This window comes from Pocillopora verrucosa, chromosome 12, assembly GCF_036669915.1.
Source record: "Pocillopora verrucosa isolate sample1 chromosome 12, ASM3666991v2, whole genome shotgun sequence".
Lineage (NCBI taxonomy): Eukaryota > Metazoa > Cnidaria > Anthozoa > Scleractinia > Pocilloporidae > Pocillopora > Pocillopora verrucosa.
The window spans coordinates 19,967,082-19,985,803 of NC_089323.1; the positions used below are offsets into that span (position 1 = coordinate 19,967,082).

The 18,722-nt window shown below is 37.0% G+C and overlaps 2 protein-coding genes across 2 annotated transcripts; one reads left to right on the top strand and one right to left on the bottom strand.

Annotated features, from left to right (window-relative positions):
• Positions 1–1,443: 1,443 nt before the first annotated feature.
• Positions 1,444–11,389, top strand: LOC131791544 (afadin- and alpha-actinin-binding protein B-like). Its single transcript, XM_066159565.1, has 15 exons — positions 1,444–1,900; positions 3,950–4,107; positions 4,257–4,314; positions 4,929–5,039; positions 5,865–6,076; positions 6,789–6,843; positions 7,252–7,359; positions 7,751–7,832; positions 8,232–8,309; positions 8,392–8,486; positions 9,094–9,141; positions 9,281–9,409; positions 9,772–9,865; positions 10,222–10,414; positions 10,496–11,389. Exons 1-15 carry the CDS (start codon positions 1,700–1,702, stop codon positions 10,698–10,700), a joined length of 1,827 nt encoding a protein of 608 aa, XP_066015662.1. The 5' UTR covers positions 1,444–1,699; the 3' UTR covers positions 10,701–11,389.
• Positions 11,390–14,254: 2,865 nt separating this feature from the next.
• LOC131791569 (retinoschisin-like) lies at positions 14,255–17,543 on the bottom strand. Its single transcript, XM_066158968.1, has 5 exons — positions 17,230–17,543; positions 16,382–16,523; positions 15,393–15,724; positions 14,994–15,132; positions 14,255–14,556 (listed from the first exon to the last, which is right to left on the bottom strand). The coding sequence occupies exons 1-5, from the start codon at positions 17,464–17,466 to the stop codon at positions 14,549–14,551; spliced, it is 858 nt and encodes a 285-aa protein (XP_066015065.1). The 5' UTR covers positions 17,467–17,543; the 3' UTR covers positions 14,255–14,548.
• Between the last annotated feature and the right edge of the window lie 1,179 nt (positions 17,544–18,722).

Below are 18,722 nucleotides of genomic sequence, written 5' to 3' on the forward strand. Positions count from 1 at the left end.
CCATACAAACAGGTGTTATATTTCCACACCCATTAATTTGCACTTATTCTTTTCGTTTTTCCACGCATCATTTCCACACCATTATTTTCGCACTTAATGTAAATTAAGGCCCCGGCCAGGAGCTCCTGCCCTGGCGCATTTAGGCTAATTTTCCTGTATTTTTCGAAAAAATCGGTCAACAGTATCGTGAGACAAGCGCACCCTGTGATCTTTTTTCTACCAAATTTTGTCTAGCCTTACCAATCTCCAAAGGCGCCGTCGTCCTGCCTCTGAGCAGGAAAACTTTTGTCGGGTGTAAAATCTGAGAGATTTTTCAGTTTACGAGCCAAGATTTAAAGGAAAACGTCAGGCATATGACCGCCAAAATATTTTATTTTTACAAGGCAATTAAACAATGAAGGTAGAAGATTTGTACCTCGGGAAGGTGCACGACGATCAGTACTCAGGATACTCAGAAAACAATTATTATGGCTCTCAAGGTTACGTTTAAGCTGAATCTCCAGGTCCAAGTACTGCTCAATTTGTACATTCACGTGATTGACACTTTGTGCTTAACAAACATTTTGCTGATTTTCAGTGCACCCACAATGAACAAATTTTAATTTTGGCGGAAACAAATTTTGGTTCAGCCTAGTGCGCTCGGGCCCTTACGCCGCCCTACATACATCATGTTTCACGCCCCATCTACCAGTGCGTCGATGTAAACCTTTTCCCTACGATTGTTTCGTGTCTTGTATGTTCCCTCGGCATTTGAAAAGAATTTTTTTTGTCTCGTGGTATCTTCGCATTTACTTTTCCCGTTTTATAGGTCAGTATATTTCTGTAAAATTTGTTTTTCTGTTCCATAAGAATTTACTTCTTCTTCACATGTTGAGTAGACGTATTTGAGTGAAGCGGGCCCTCTCCCCTTCAACAAGATTACAATGCAAGGAAACAACATCAAATCGGTTTCATCTCTTTAAGGTGTTTCTTATGTCGATGCTCTCGCCATCATACCTTTTTTATGCTAGAAAACTTTGATTCCTCTGATTGCCGGAAAACCTTATCCTTTTTCATCTCCAAAAATGGACTGATTGGTGCGCCAGAAAGAGAAATTCACGCACGGTTCTCTTAGGAGCCCTCGACTCACGTTTTTTCTCAGAATTTGGCTTTTTGTATTATTTTCCCGAAAAACTGGCAAATATCACCTTGCGTGTCTAAATGCATCGTGGTTAGATCGTTGATCCATTTAGGACTTCAAAAGAGTGAGAAAAAACAGATTTCCGTTTGTTGTGTCATTGGTGTATTGTTAATGAGATAATATATAATGAAATAAAGATTCTGGAGCTGAGCCCATTACAATCCAATCCAACAGTTTTCGCTTCATCTGTGCATGACATTGAACTTTTTAACTCGTTTCTCGATTTCTCTTCGGAACTAAACCCAGAGGAGACTTTAAGCTCGAAAAAGGCTGAGTCTGCTATATCTAGGGTCAGTTTAAACATGACATGCGTGAACGCCTGGTTGAATTTTGCCGGATGTGTCAAAAAGTGGTCAGTTTGAATTATTTATCCCTCCGATAAGTATTCTAATTTTAGCTCATTCGCCGCTTGTTAATGCTCAAGTAAAGCCCACAAACGAGAAAACAGAGCTTGGCGATCCGGTTCCGGCAGGAGGCATGCGATCAACGCCTTGATGCCCATGTACGCAGTTAAGGAGAATGACTGAAAAACTCCAAGACTGGGGAGATTTTGTAAACCGTTACACGGCACATTCATCGCGGCATTCAAGCCCGGAAAGAGAGGTAGACTTTGGAGATATGAGGCTCACTCCTTCGCCAATCTCACCTGTGTTTAGTACAGCTGATAAGCAGTTCTGTAGACGAGATAACATCGATCAGTGTATCGCCTATTTGAACCAGGTTTGTTGATGGCGTGAGTTGTACCTTCGATTCTTGTTTTCGTGTTGTGGTTTCGCATTCAGTCCATATACATTAGCTTCATTATTGCTTCTATTGTACGCTTTCTAAGTTTTCTTTCATTATGTGAATGATATTAAGACGTCAATTGGCGAAGGGTTACCGCTAAATTGTTCTAAAGGTTCCACAAAACATTTATCTTACAAGATTTCGTACTTTTTATTTTAGTTGTTTTTTCGCTTTTTCTTGTATTTCGCCCATGCGTATGTTTTACCTCGGGAAGATTAAATTTCCCAGTTCTTGAAGCAAAGTACCATATCAGATGATATTTGTTTATTCTTAGCGACCACAATTCGTGCCATTACATGTTTCTCTGGCGTAGTTTTTGTGGTTAAATTTTAAAAAAGCAAAATTAAAAGATTAGGATGATTTTAAATGTTTCATTTCTTGTTTTTTTCTCAGCTTGAATTGTGATCATCTCCTTTTGTTTCCTTCAGCAAACATTTAAATAACTAATGAGATGTCAATATTTTGGTCTGAAGTCTTTGAAAAACCTTAAGTTTCAGCTCTCTGAAGCAAACTTTGGATTTGGTTAGCTGAAAAGGTTTTGAAAACGAAATGGATGTCTTGTGTCAAGATCTAAGATTATCAGGCTTCTCAGTAATTTACCAAAAACAGCAAACATTTCTATTTGTTTTTCAAATGATTAAGTTTTAAAATTTTGAAATGTGTCCAACAGACAATACAAGTGTATACTGAAGCTGTTATGGATTGATTCAAGATAAAATGAATTTTTCCCCTTACTAAGTCTAACCTCAGCCTGAAGATATGTCTTTTTAATTGTTTTGCGACATACAGATGAGTGAACTCATTTAAATGTCAAATTTAAAATTCTCCTTAATGTTAATTTTTTTTATTGTTCGTGTCCAATGCATGAATTACATACACTAGTCAGAATATTGTAAGAGATTTAAAAATATTACCTCTGAGATACAAGAACAAAAACTTTTGTAGCTTGCAAATGCCTTTGAATTGTAATGTGATTAAGTATATGTGACAGGATATATTTATATACCTAGTTGGAGAAATTGAAGGAAAGTGCTGTCTGTTTATGCATGGTTGTCTCTCTTGAGAGCAATTTAATAATTGACCTATCTTTGTTTGACAGCAATATAAGAAATTCAAAGCAGCAATATTAGTTACAAAAATTTTATTCCAATTAATACTTCACTTTGAATCTATGTTATTTCACTTTTTTCATAATTGCATCATACATGTGGTTAGCAGTGGGGGAGAAAAAAAACAGACAAACCTTGAAGCCTCTTATAGGCTGCACATGTACATGGCAACGTTGAAATATTTGTTGACGTGTCATGCATGAAATACCTCTCACTGAATATGTTCTTGCTGCATGTGGATAAGGTAAAAAAATAGCTTTTAAGTTGGCGTCAAAGAGAAATGGTTTAACCCATAACTTTTGAAGGGTATAGATCAATTATGCAATCAGTGCTTGAAAAATTTGCAAAATGTGTTGTATAGAGGGTAAGCTAGAGACAAGTATTGTGTGGTCAAGCAATGAATATGTGTTTGTTTTCCTTAATAATTATACAGATGGGTAAATATTTAATTGTTTGTCTCTTGATATTGAGTCACTGTCATGCATCTAAGCAATATTTTGACCCATACATTGTATTGCTAGTATTTTTTTTTCAGGAAACAAGTTCAAATTTTTTTATAACTTTTCATGCAAGTTTCACCTGTTTGCTCCCAAAATCTCATAAATAATTTTTCGCACTGTCTACTGTACCACTTGTAGAATTCTATGATGTTAGTGTGGAGAATTTGGGATTGGATCACTGAGAAATCCTCTTGTTGATGTTTTTCTTTTTTTCCTTTTACTTGTCTGCTTGATATTGTATGATATTGTAAGGAGAAATTCTGTCTTGGTCACTCATGGGAGTTAAAGGGTTAGCAAATAAATTCTTAGTTACTATGCAACTGTTCAGTCATATATCACTAACAATGTCAAAATGTGTTTTTATCTTTCTCTAGGAACTGAGTGTTCTTGGCTTTTCCTCACTATTTACACCTTCTCGCAATGGACATGGACCTCCAGATACATTTGATATTGTAAAATTGGTAAACAGCACCTATGAACTCTTGCAACAGCAACAAAGAAACATAAAACAACTAACAGATCTTGAGCAGAAGTGAGTACAATGCTGACCCTATATTAGAATTTATGTTGTGCATTTAGATGTGTTCAGTGGGTCATGCCCCATTATATTTATATACCAGATTAGTTGGTATCATTGTACAGTATGCAACTTTCCTCCAATATGCCTCCTTTTTTTTTAAGGATTCTTCGATCTGAGTGTGATAATGAGCACCTTGTACAGACGCAGAAAAGGCTTAAGGTACAACATTAAATGCATGCACATTGAATTGGTATTGTTATGATAATCATCTTAATTAACCCTTTCACTCCAAAATTCTCGTTTGTAATCGATTCTCTGCTGTGCAATTCTGATGATGTTAGTTTAGGGAACTTGGTATTGAATCAACTAATAATCTGTAAATTGATATTTTTCATTATTCTCATCACTTGTCTGCTTGATTTTGTATTGTACTGTAAGAAGAAATTCTGTTGTGGTCACTCATGGGATATAAAGGTCTAAATGTAAATTGATGTGCAAAAATCATTTGATTGTTTTCAATTATTGTAATTAGAATATTTCAAACAGTTATAGATAATTAGCATTTATGATAAGCTGTTGAATTTTATGAAAATCATTTGAAGTTTATATCTTTATTGTTGTTCTTGAATAGTCCTTGCTTTTATTTTAATTTTCTTTTTTTTTTTAATTTATTATAAAGATATGGTACTTTAGCAGTAGATATATAACATGTTTGAAATCTGATCAGGGAGATACTTTTTGCTCTAATTTATTCATTAAGCAACTTAATAGTTTTACATAATTTCCAATTGACCTGTTCATGTGCTTCAAATTTTGTTTGTTTCTTTGTCTAGGAGCAGCTAGAGTCAGCCCAGAGAGAGATTGCTGTCAGAAATGAGAGAGAAAGACAACTTCAAGGAAAACTTGTAAAGGCAAAAGAAGATCTTAAATCAGAGAGAGAGGAAGTAAGCAATCCATACACTGTACATGCCGAACATTTTCTTCATGATTTTCAAATCTGCTTGTGATAATGATTTTCCCAGTTATTAAGAACCTGGTATGGCTGAAAGTGATTTTCATCCTGGTTACAGGATGAGATAAGCTGTTAGTTGAACTTCTAACTGCCTTTCAAACTAAGAACTGGATTAATGTCACCTCTTCCGACCAGTGAATGCTACATGACTATTTTTTTTTAATTCTAAATTTAAAACTGTAATTTGGTGTGAAACATGTATTAGTCTGTACATGTAGATTACACTCGAACATTCCTTGCTAGATGTTATTGCTATTATGAAGGGATAGATTTAAAAAAAGAAAGATCATCAATAGGGTTTAGACTAAGAGCTAAAAACTCTTTGTTTGCTTATAAGAAAATTTTTTATCAGAGAATTCCTTTTTACCTTTTTACTCCTCTTGCAGTTTCATTGTGTACAATTTATTGTATGGTCATATGAATGTATTAGACATAACCTTCTGTTACTTATTAACATTATTAACCCTTTGACTCCCAAAAGTGATTAATATGTAACTTCTCCCTATACGATCTAAACATCATTCAGCAAACAGGTCATGAGAATATTCAAACTTATCAGGTAGAAGTTGTTATCTTGATCTAACACCAAATTTTTGTAACTTATTTACAAGGAAATGTGTAGCAGCTAGAGGGGAGAATTAACAATCAGATCATAGGAGTTGAAGGGTTAAGAGTTACATCAGATTATGAATCAAGAGTTTATCCTGCAAACTGCTGCAATTATCTTACTGCATGTATTTGATTATTTATTTTACAGTTAAAGAAAACCAGAGCCAATTCACTTCACTTGCAAAAACAGTTTGACCATGAGACAAGAAAAAAAGAAAGAGAACTAAGTAAACTCAAGGAAAGGATTCATCAACTCCTTACAGACAAAAACCAGGAAAAGAAAGTTGGCTTGGACATCTTAAATTTAATAAACAGACCTGCAGGAGCACAACGTGCATTGTGGAAGACTGGATCTGCAAAGTAGGGAGGATTTTTGAAACAATTTGATATTTAAATTTCATACAGGTCATATATTGTTTTTTTTGTCTTTGAAATTAGGAAACTTTTCTTTTGTAAGCAATTTACCATGTTTGTAGACTGAGGTGAAAATACTCAGACATGCATCTACATGATACATGTATGTATTTTGCATGACTTACAGCTGTATATGAGAATATTCATGTGAGATACATACATGTGCATGTGTAGGTATTAGTAAGAAAGTAGGGTGTGAGTAATAGACTTGGTGTTTTGAGGGTAACACTCAACAGTGATTAAAATAACTGATAAACTTGTGGTCCTCAAAAGTAAAATACTATTCAATTCAATCAAAACACTATTACCTAATGAAGGTTAAAATTTTTTAAAATTAGTTGCAGACTGATATATCAAAAAATTGGTTAAGATTGTTAAAAATATTTGCTAAAAATGAAGATGCAATATTTAAGAATTATCTACTCATACCAATTCATTCCAAGCTGGTGATTAACTATGGGCAAGATTTGTGTCTGAGGGTTGTAACCTCTACAAACATGGTAAAAGGCTTGCAAAAAAGTGACCTATTTTCAAAGAAAAATAACATCATAGGAACTGTAGGACTTATGTGTAGTTTTCTACATGGTTATGAAAATTCTCTGCACATTTATTTTTTCTTATCTTACAATGAGTACTTTTTTCACTTTCTTTTTGAAAGAAATGAGGAAGAAATGTATAGAATGCTCATCACAAATTATGAAGAAAGAGAAAAGGTATATCTTTACGTAGTCTGATGTATGTTTTCTTCCAAACTAAGAGAAAGTGTACATGTAATTTATAGTGTCTGCTCCACTCTTGAGGAAAAGAACATAATGGAGCTTTTTCAATGTGCTTGTACACTGTTGCTGAATGTTCCATTAACCCTTTAACCCCCAAGAGTGACAAGCATCTAATTTCTCCTCACAACATCATCCCTGAATCAAACATTAAGGTAAGGAGAATAAAGAAAATAATCACCAACTGAAGAAACTCATGATTGTAAAACAAATTCTCCTTGTCAGCACCTTAGGAAATGTATAGAGAATGGTATGGAGAATATTGATACCAATGTTTGGGTGTAAAGGGTCAATAAGGATTTGCAGTTAAATACTAAAATAATTTGTGTTAACATTCAAATTCAGGAACTCATGGTGGAAAATAATGATATGAGGGAAACCCTTAAAAGCATGCAGGCTGAGTTAATAAAATTGCTGAATCAGCAGAATGAAGATTATGAAAGCAACACAGAGGTTGGTATTTAATTTAAATGTACAAACTGTTTGCAAGAATTTTTCATTTACATCTACCACTGACAATATTTACTTTTTACAGTATGGTGTATAATTTAGTTATGCCTTGTTATGCTTCCTACAGGCAAACAAACTTTTTTTTTGTTACATGTAGACTTAGTGATATAGGTAACCACTGGAGAAAAGGCAGGCATATATCGAAAAGATAACTTGAAATAAAGTTGTTGTACTTGAAAACAGTGTTGGGAGTAAAGGATGTGAATCTGCTGTCCCCTTGTTCTGGTACCAGTACCTGGGTCCTGCCCCTTCTCTAAAAGGAATCCTCTCAGAGCCACCACTGACATGTTGCTCTCTAAGATTCAACCTTATTTGTTTTCATTAACATTTATAGGTTGGTGAAATCAGTGAGTCTGGATCAGTTGAGGAATTATCAACAGGACATTTCAATATGCCATATGACATGGTTAGAGAGGGTATGTCAGTCCATTTAGTATCAAAATTTTGGGAATGTTTTGCATCAGCACTTACTTTGTACCTGCATTTTCTTCTGTAAAGTATGTATTGATTACGTTTAAGATTATAGTTTTCTTACATGGGTCACCTATGAAAACTGTCAAAAGTTTGATTTATGTCTTCAAATATAAAGACATTTATTAACCCATCCATTCCTAAGAGCGACCAATGGGTAACTTCTCCCTGCAGTGTCAGTACATTCTCAAACAGCAAGATGATAAGAATAAATAATTCTTTCAGTGTAAGAAAAAAAAAATGTTAACAGACATGAAGGATAATTGACTTTGAAATCTTGGGAGTGAAGGGGCTTAGTGAAGGTGCTTTATTTTAAATAAATCACAGTGCAATGTCTTTTACAGGAATTGAAAGTAGTTTAAGAGAAAAATGGAGATTGCTGAAGTCAAGGTTAGAGGAAGCAAACAAAGGCTCTTCAAATGGTAAGAATAGACATTTGTAGACTCCCAAGAATAAAGTGAAGAACTTTGTCTTAGTTTACTTTAAATCTGCTTTATGCACTAGAACCCTCTTCCCCTAAAGCAGAGGAAATTTCAAGGTTGGAAAGGCAGTTGGAGAATTACAGACATGTTGTGGAACAACAGGAACAACTTATAGAAGTATGTGAAAATGGTTGCTTATAATGTATTGTTTAACCTGGGAGATACAATGGTCCAATGGTTTGTGCACTGGGCTCTGGGCCAAGATGTCCTGGTTTGACCCTTTAACTCCCAAGATCTCATTAGTGATTCTCTTTGCTATCTGCCATACAATTCTTATGATTTCAATTTGGAGAATTTGGTGTTGCTTGATAGTGTATCAATAATGTAAGGAGAAATTCCCTACTTGTCACTCTTAGGAGGTAAAGGATTAAGACCTGACATTGTGTTGTTCTTGGGCAAAACACTCATTACTTTCATCTCTCCACCTAGGAGTATTGATAGGTGCTGATGAATTGTCAGGGAAGCCTGATGAAATTTTTTTTTTGGGGGGAGGGGGGGGAACCTTGCAATGGACAAGCATCCTTTCCAGGGGGGAGTAGAAATACTTCTAGTTGCTTCATGCTAAGGAAACTGGGATTAGCTGTGGCTGGATGGGCGTCTTGGGTTGGGTACAGACTTAACCTTACTGACCCAATAACCTGAGAACTTTTAAGAAAGTCAATAGACCTTTTCTTTGTGATCTAACTTACTGTATACTCATAGCTGACACAATTTTTTCCTTTAGTCCTTGCAGTCAAAGGTTGATTCTCCCTCAAAAGATTCAACTCTTTTGGTAAGTATTTTGAATTATTATTCAGCCGTAATGTGATTCAGCTCTTTTTCATTAATAAAAGAAAATTATGGTTTTATTGCTATTTTAAAGACAGCTCTTGAATGATATTTCATAAAAGTTTTCTTCCTTCTTGTAACAGGTTGACTCACAGTTGTATGAGGAACAAGAAAAATTTGAATCTGACAAGCAGTTCTTTGCTGAGCGAAGAGTAGCGTTAGAGAATGAGAGGAAACAGCTGACAGATGCTGCTGTAAAACTTGGGCATGAGGTGATAACCAAGTGGAAATACAATAAGCAAACAAAATTCCTTTGATTTACTTAGACAGGCATAAAAAAATCAAATTTGTAGAGATTTCTCTATAAACGCTTATAGTCATTTCCATCCAAAGGATGGCAACAACCCTTATTTTAGAGAGAAATAGTACTACTGTATGTGCTAACTTTGTAAGAAGGTTGCTGCATATTCAGTGGCCAAACAAAAGGCTGGGATATTGGAACACCAACACGAATATTTTTACAAGCCAAAGGTGATGGAGAATGGAGAAATATTCTTAGAATGCATATACTTGTACGCAGTGCACTGATTCCTTTATATTATTTTTAGCGATAATTATTACTTTAATTTTTCAGAGAAAGAAGTTTGAAGAGGAACGAGCTTCATTTTACAAGCAACAGCTTTTGACCCCGTTAAGAAATCAGTCACTTGGGGGAAGAAAATCAAAATGTAAGGCTTTATATGAACTTTGAGTGCTAATTGTTTCACCATGGCATAGCAGTATTTTTGGTTTTGTTAACCGTCTGGCTGTACATGTATCTTCCCATCATTCTGTGCACCTGTCAGTCTGTTCCTCTGTCTGACTCTGTCTGTCTCTGTCTGTCTGACTGTGTCTGTATGTCTGTTTCAGTTTGTCTCTTCGTTTGACTGGGAAATGACCTAATATAAACAGTCGGCTGTGCATCTTGCAGCTGGTTCGAAGGGTAGTTGACGTATTTCAGTGTAACCTGTTCGTCAAAGTTTTTCTTTACTCTATTTCTTCAGTAGTCAGTTTCATGTAGGTTTAAATGATAATTTCTCTTTAGCACCAGATGGGCCTCGGCTTCAAGTCAGCCCCGTGTCGTTTTCACCTGCACCAAGAGGTCTTATCTCATCCGAAACCAGAGGCACTCCTAATATCCCGCGGGACGGACCCGTGGAAATCCCGAACACAGAAGAGCTATATAAGGCGTTGTCATTAAGAACAGAAAATTCTAAAGATGTCAATGAAAATAACGGGTGAGTATTTGAAAGGAGTGTCACTTTTTCTTAATTCTTTCACACTCCGTTTATTGATGTTCCTTATTCGTTTAATGGCAGCACACCTCTCAAAGGTTATTCCATAGTAGAGGGATCTGAGAGGACATCACTGCCCACAAAACAGTCGTCCTGTGGTGACTCTTTGAAAGAAAAGCAGATTGACTCGAATACCCCGGGTGCAAAACAAGCTAGGAGAATCAGCGAGCATGCGCGGAATGTCAAGAAAGCTCTGCAGTTGAAAAGAAGTTCATCTGGTGATTTGTAAAAACTGGTACCAGGCCAGCGCGGTTCTTTGTACCCCTCTTTAGCTGGAAAAGAAATACGACATTGGCCCAAGGTCATCGTAGCTTACACTGTAGTCTTGTTGTAAGAAACCATCTGAAAAAGTATTTTGTGCCATAGTAATGATCTGTTAAAGTCTGTAATCGCCCGTCTCCTTAGATGCTGATTAGGTGAAGTTTCTTGCCTACAAATCTCTACAAGAGGCCTAAGGGTGATCAATTTCACAAGTACTTGTAAAAGTAACTGCGACCAATTCTGATGAGTGTGTCAGAATTCGTTTTGAAGTGGCTCTTTGCATTACTGAATCATTTAAGTTGACAGATTTCTTTGTCGCGTGCACCGGTTACCGGTTACATGAAGTTAGTCATTTAAAATATTGAATACCTATCAACTACCATTTCCAAATTAGTCTTATAAAGCTAAAGAGATGTTTTTTAAAATCTTCATGAAGCACTGACGAGCTAAGAATTGTTGATATCGTCATATTTTGCAGTAGCTGAGTTAGCACACTCTCGACGAATTGAATTTTACCAAGAAATGGAGTTAGACTAGAAGTGTGGGGTTAAAATGCGGATGTAAATGTTGAAATGTATAATCTAGTGTACTATACTAGTTAAAAATACTGCTGCTACGCGTAAGCACGATTTTCTTAAAAAGTGGATTGAAATTGAAGTCTTCCATCTCTCTATTTACTTACTCCACAGTTTAGACATAATTGATCTCAGCAGAATGCTGAACGCATTTCACATGTGAATCTATTAACAGCCTAACATGCCATAGACTTCTTTGTCTCTCAGTCAGTCAGCATCGATCAAGAAATTGAGAGGACTCAGATTTTTTTTCCACTCTCATTACAAGATGAATAACGAATCTCCTCCTTCGATGACCATAACAATTTGCAATCCTCTCAGTCGATTCTACTACAATATGGTCTGTACTGTACATTTCTTTATGATATTTCCTAACGAGCTGACAAGAATTTTTTTTTTTTTTTTTAAGAGCTTCTTTAGAAGGTGATCATTTCCTTTATTCTCTCGACCTTAATGTTAACTTTCAGGGGTGGGACGGTAAAGAAAAATTAAATGCTAGTTACTGACGGGTCAAAGGGTTAATTAATGCACTGTCCAACAAGCAGGTAACGAATACCAAGATAACTATCTTATTGGGTAGCCTGCAGTGCAAGCGTCTCATCAGGGCGAGCTATCGTTATAAGCTCGCGATCGTTTATCCTATCGGCCATGTTTGATCTGGTGTCAGAGTGAACGGTGGGGGGAAGGAGGGGGGGAGGACGACCCACCCCTCTATTTATTTTTGACCGTCGACCGACTCCTTAATACAAATTTCTTTCTCTCCCCAGTCTTCCGCTGTCATTAAAATCAAAGATGACGGTCATAATTTTTGTTAAATACATATGAGCACTCGCTCGTCAAAATTACGCCTACCTTGCAGGCTATATTGTTGGGACGTTATCTTGATACACCACATATTCTCTCACACAAAAACAAAAGGTTTTTCCATCTTCCACCAAACCACCATCTGGTTGGTCCAAGGCATTATTTACTACTACACACAAAAAAGATGTAAGATCAAATCCATCTAACTACCGCCCCATTTCTCTTACATGTGCAGGTTGTACGATTATGGGGCATATAATGCGAAGTCATATTTCCAAACATTTATCCACGAAGATATCATTATTAATCACCAACATGGCTTTAGACAAAAATTTTCTTGTGAAACCCAGCTTATTTCAGCCATCAATGACTGGGTAAAGAGCATCAATCACCGCACTCAGACCGATGTGATCCTTCTTGATTTCGAGAAGGCTTTTGACTCCGTTCCCCACCAATGCTTATTATCTAAACTGAACTGCAATGGTATTCGGGACAGATCATTAGACTAGATCAAAGCCTTAGTCACCGACCGCACCCAAGTGGTATCGATCGATGGAACACACTCTTAGCCCCACACCAGTTGTCTCTGGAGTTCCCCAGGGGTCAGTCCTGGGCTCAGTATTATTCCTACTCTATATCAACGACATTACAGATAACAGCGCCCACGTGCGCCTTTTCGCAGACGACATCGTCATCTATAGAGAAATCAATACACAACAAAATCATTTTGCACTCCAATAAACTAGATAACTTTTGAAAATGGGAGACCTTTGGCAAATGATCTTTAATATCACTAAATGCTATCACTTGGGAATAACTAGCAAAACTGTTCCTTTTTGTCACGATTATTTAATGAATGAACAGACCATCTCCAAATATCAAAGCATCACTTTAATTCAGAAACTCGATTGGAAAACACTGTGACCTCATTTGTAGCAAGGCCAATGAAACACTGGGCCTTCTAAGAAGAGTCCTAGGTGACTGCAATACAGATGTGAAATCAAAAGCCTATGTTAGTCTTGTGCGCCCGCAGTTATAATATACCAGTTCTGCATGGAACCCTTAATTAAAACTAAACGTAATATTAACAAGATTGATATGGTTCAACATAGGGCAGCTAGATTTGTCTTACACGATTATTCTAGATTAAGTCATGTTACTCATATGATTAATTAACTCGGGGGGGGGGGACCTAGAACAACGTAGATTACTGTCTTAATTAACCATGTTCTACAAGATCCAGCAAGGTCTAAGGGTCATCCGCTTCCTCCTAAGGTTTTCCCTCTAAACAGGGCATCTCGGCTTCCAAATTATACTCCTCATCGCCATATTCAGTGAAACTGCAATGTCTACAAATTTTTTTTATCCAAGGTCTATTGTAGATGGAACCAACTATCCTTAAGTACTTTACCACTGCAAAGCATCTCACTACTATATATTTGGAATAATTCTACTTAGGGACTTGTCAGAAATTAGCAGGGGGGGGAGGGGGGTGGAAACAGAGGGGGGGGTCACAACTTTTTGAGCCTCAGAAAAGGGAGGGGTCATGAAAAATGGGCAGTTAAAAGGGGGAGGGTCATGCAAATATATGCCCGTGATCATGTAGAGGTTCACCCACAGAAGAAAAAGGAAGTTCTTTATTTGGAAGAGGTGGATGATCATGATGAATGTGAGGTAGATGAAGGGGATGAGGCATTACCCACTTGTTCTAGTGATGAAGACTTTGTATTGGGAGAAATAGGAGAGTCGAGTGATCAGTCGGACTCTTAATGCTGTCATCGAAAATGTATGTATGTAGCATGACAAAGAACAGATAAGAAATATATTTTGAGTTTTCATAATACTGACGCACCCTAGTGTATTGCAAGAACTAGATTTTATCATTTATACAAGAGGGGGAGGGTCATGATATTTTAGGCCAAGCTCAAGGGGAGGGTTAGCAAATTTCACTCCCATTGCAGGGATGGGTCACCTAATTTCCGAACCCAAATTTAAAATTCCCACCCCCCCTCCCCCCCTGCTAATTTCTGACAAGTCCCTTAAAGTATGTACTTTTTATTTCCTTAGTTATTTATTTATTTATCTATCTAGTTGTTCATCCACAATTTACTTATTTATTCACTTTCTCAGTGTTACTCTATCATTTACTATTTAAGGTTTTGTTAATTAGATGGTTAATTTAATGATGTACATGTAAACTAGTTTTTATTGTACATTGGCCACGCGACGGAGGGACTGCTCGTAGTCTAAGTATGTTTTTTTTTAGCAATATCAAGTTATTAGTAATTTTTACCGCTCTAAGGGGAGATTTTTTTTGTTTCATGCCGAAGGGTATGCAGTCTTCTTAGTCAGTTGCTGAACTTTTCCAACACTCTAGGAAGCCATTTAAGACCACATTCAGTCTTGATACACGTGCCTTTGGTAATCCACTTTCCGTTCAGTTATCTGTTGGGAATAAAAGATGCAACAGACTTAATGTTGATCATGATATTAGAAATGGCTTCCTTCTTCAGGAAAACTCAAGCGAGATCAGGACAGGCGAATAGTAAAGTAAAAAACTACGGAGACACGGGGACACCAGTTTATAAGTGCGATGACGAGACTAAACAAATTCAGCTATAAAAGTCCGTACTATAGCTACCACCCTTGTAAGCTTATCAAAATGTTGAGTCGACTTTAGCACTCCAATTCTTGCAAACGACAGCGACTATACTTTATCCCAACGATAATTCGAAGATTTGTGACTCATCAGAAAGGCTGACGAGATTTCGAGATCGGATGAAGAGTTTGCGTGACCCCTGATTTTTCAAAGAAATTTTCGCATCTCTTAAAATTATGACCTTAAGCCAGAATTTTTTAAATACTGTACAGTAATACGTTACCGCGACAGCCGTAGAGCTCCACCCTCATTCCTATGTAGTCAGACCACTCTATCGGTCGAAAACGAATATAGCGTGCTCTGATTGGTGGAATTAGTTCATGTGACACTACAGTATCCCTGTCTGTGTTTCCAGGAAAAACCTGTTGTTTAAAAGAGAAATATTCGTGGAAAAGAAAACTTGTCTTTTCTTGTTATTTAACTTAAGCTACTCGGCTATGATTCTTTACTAAGTAACTGGGTTAAAGAAATTCTTTAAAACCACTCATGGTAAAAAAAAAAAAAAAAAAAAAAACTATTTGATAGCATACCTGGTTGTATTTAAAATCATGCTAAGTTAGAAGACTTACAACTGTATTTTTATGAGATTAGATGAGTCTGCTGCTGCTTTGCTAACTCGTACCTTGTCAGTAACTTGGCCTTCTTCTCTGTAATAGAGGAAGGTAACTCCATCGTCACTGTACTGAAGTTTATATTTGGTCACAATGTGACTATAATAATTTCTGCCCTGTGTAGCTATCTTTGTTACAACATAAGAGTGCTGATCCAGTAGATCGATCTGTAGCCATTGGTTGGTGTCAGATATATTAGGTATCCAGCCTCCCCCAGATACTCCATTCCACTTGGATTGTAGCCTGCCGTGCTTTGCTCCTTTTTCTGGAACCAGTTCTGTAGAGGCACTGAGTTGTGCATCAGAAATATCACCGCTTTCCAGACCCAGGGCATCCTGACAGTCTTAATTAAATAGATTAGGCGTCAAAGTAGTGTTTAATAATGTAAGGAAACATAATGAATCGGTGATTGTAACACCAAAATGTTTGCGAGGTAATCAGTAAAAACTCAATGCGGAACTGGGATTAGATTCGTCTTTTCCACCCCGCAAGTTTCTAGTAACTGTTATTCCTTACATATTGTTCAGATTTTTTACTATTGCTCTCTCCCTTTTCACTTATTTTATATATTTATCCCATTTTTCTTTCAGTCACGAGATTTGAATTGACGATTCCTCCAGTAACTGGTTGATCAAAAATTCGAATTACTTTCGGCTAACTTGCTTTATCACTATAGTAGACAAAAGTCACTCTAAGCTCAATTCACTCAGTGAAACACTATGATCTGATTTCTGAGTAAACAAGGTTTAGCAGTTGTTTTACAAAACTGTGTCCTAAACAATCCATATTTAGCTGAACCTTTTATGTGAACATTTATTTTTTTTGGTGGAGAGTGTTTAGTGGGCCCGCCAACTAACAGCGGGAGGAAATCTATATAATTAAATCGACCCTCTTATGGAGAAAGCCTGAAGCCCTCTGATTGCGTAAAACCGTGGTTTGGGTTAGACCTCGTGCCAGAACCGGCCCTATGATATCATATTTAACTACATTAGTAACATACCTTTCTCACATACATTGCCAATAAAACGTGCAGGACAATTACACAAGAATCGTCTTCCAGTCACGTGACAATTTTCTCGACATGTTCCTCCATTAAAACACGGCTGAGCCCTGCAGCATCTTTTGAAACACTGAGTACATGCCTGGAAGGTAAGGGGGTTGGGTCACTTTTTATCATGGGAGAAACGGAGGGGGGATCAGTCGTCGTTAATAGAGTATAAAAGGGGGACTACAAAAAATGAACTGCCCATGGGGGGGGGGGTCATCAGAATAATACAGAGCCTCGGAGGGGGAGGAAGGGGTCGAGTTAATTTTATTGAGATATAGTTGAAATCCTCTGATCTTCCTTCTCCTCCCCCTCCCATTCCCACCCTCAGGCGAAAAATAATGAGACCGATCCCTAATGAGGCATTTGGCCTGAATTTTTTTCAGGTCCTATTTACAACTACTCGTTTCAGTAGTGTTCTTAGCTGCGAGGATCTTATAATTTCATCTCTCCACCGCAGTGCAAATATGTGAATTTTCATATATCTAAAAAGCTGTAACTTGATACCAATTTGCTATACAATATACAGTGAACTATAATTGGTAGTTTGGTTCTTCAGTTTACGTAAAATTAGGTACTGTTGTGAGGAAAACACATGAGCTATAGCGTTGATTGATAGTTTTGACTATAACTCTCTCGGAAAGCACTTTTGTTTTAGCCTAAGTGAGAATCATCATCTGAAACAAGTGACGAAGTCCTAATCGTTCAGATGAACGTTTGGTTTGGTAACTTTTGTCGTGATACATGCACAAATGTGATTTTCATGCTTAAAATCATAATAATTTGAATGATACTGATTTTACCTCCGTATGATAGATGATATCCAGATCGTAGTACTGAGAGCCTTCCATGGGAATTAAAGCACCAGGCTTCAGGTGTCGGTTTTCTTCATTCAGTTGACAGTTATCTTGGTTGGAATGTGTCAGGAAGTTGAACGAAATACAACGACAGTTGGTTTGACATGCGCTGAAACAATCGATCACTCTGGTCACAGAGACAGTTGCAAACACGTGATCAAGCAGAGCGTGCCCATCTACCATATTCCTTCCAATAGTGAAATGGAATGAAACGGGACACTTGCCGTCACTGCATGAACCCGTGGTGAATGGAATGATGAATCCAGCGGTTATAAGCAATGAAATTATGCTGTGACAAAGGCAGGCAGGCCAAATTTCCCTGAGATGTAATACAATTTCGGTGAAATTTACTTCAAAGGGCAACGTCTTGAATAATAATATTTTAACGACATCTGTGATCTGTGATCTATGACTGAATGGATGCACGGAACCATGGAACCTATCTGTTAACCCTTTACCTACCAGAAGTGTAACTTCTCCCTACAAAATCCACACACTATCCAACGAACAGGTAATGAGATTACTCAAATTTATCAGTTAGGGGTTATAATCATGATATAACACCGAATTCTTGTAACTTAATTGCAAGGAAATGTGTAACAGCTAGATGGGAGAATTAGTAATCAGATCTTGGGAGTTAAAGGGTTAAGGAGAAAATGTTGATTTGAATATTTCAAAGGACATCCGTTCTGAAGATTTCAAAGCTAGCTAAGTGTGCTCGATAATCACAGAAAATCGATCTACGGGCTCTGAACTGAAACGCGGTATTTTTTTTAAAGGAAATATGTTATATTGAATTATTTTCACCCCAGCTGTCATGGAGGACGTCGAACTGAGAGAACCGCCGAGGCTTTCAGACTGAGAAACGTTTCATAATACCATTTATTCAGATTCCCGTTGCCTGTTGCGATGTATTCATTGAACTCAGCTCTTTTTTGTCTCTGGCTTCAGCCCTTAGGTTAATTTTTCTCACTAATGAGTTACAAGTCATAAAAAGTCATAAGCTTCTGGAAAAATCGGTGATAAGTCAAGCGAACGGAACAAACGACAGCCGAAGCTTCTCTTAGTTATATTGAAGGGATATCTGTCAGATCTACTTTTATTTTATTCACTGTAAAGTTACCAACGTCCTGCTCTACTTACATTTCAACGGATAGCTTTTTTCTTACGTCACAGGATGGCTTTTTCTTTTGGCTCGTTCTCCGTTCAGCTGTAAAAAAAATTCACAGATTATGTTTAATTTCACAAAATTGAAACTAAGTCATTTGAAATTTAATCACAATATAAAACTATGCACCTAAACCGAATAAACACATTTTCGAGGGCGCGATAACAATAAATTTTCACCAAAAAATTGCTTCACCTGCCACTAAGTCAAAACACCTGCTCCTCTCCGAGCGATCGAGACTTCTTTATTTTATCTTTTTATGTAAGTTACT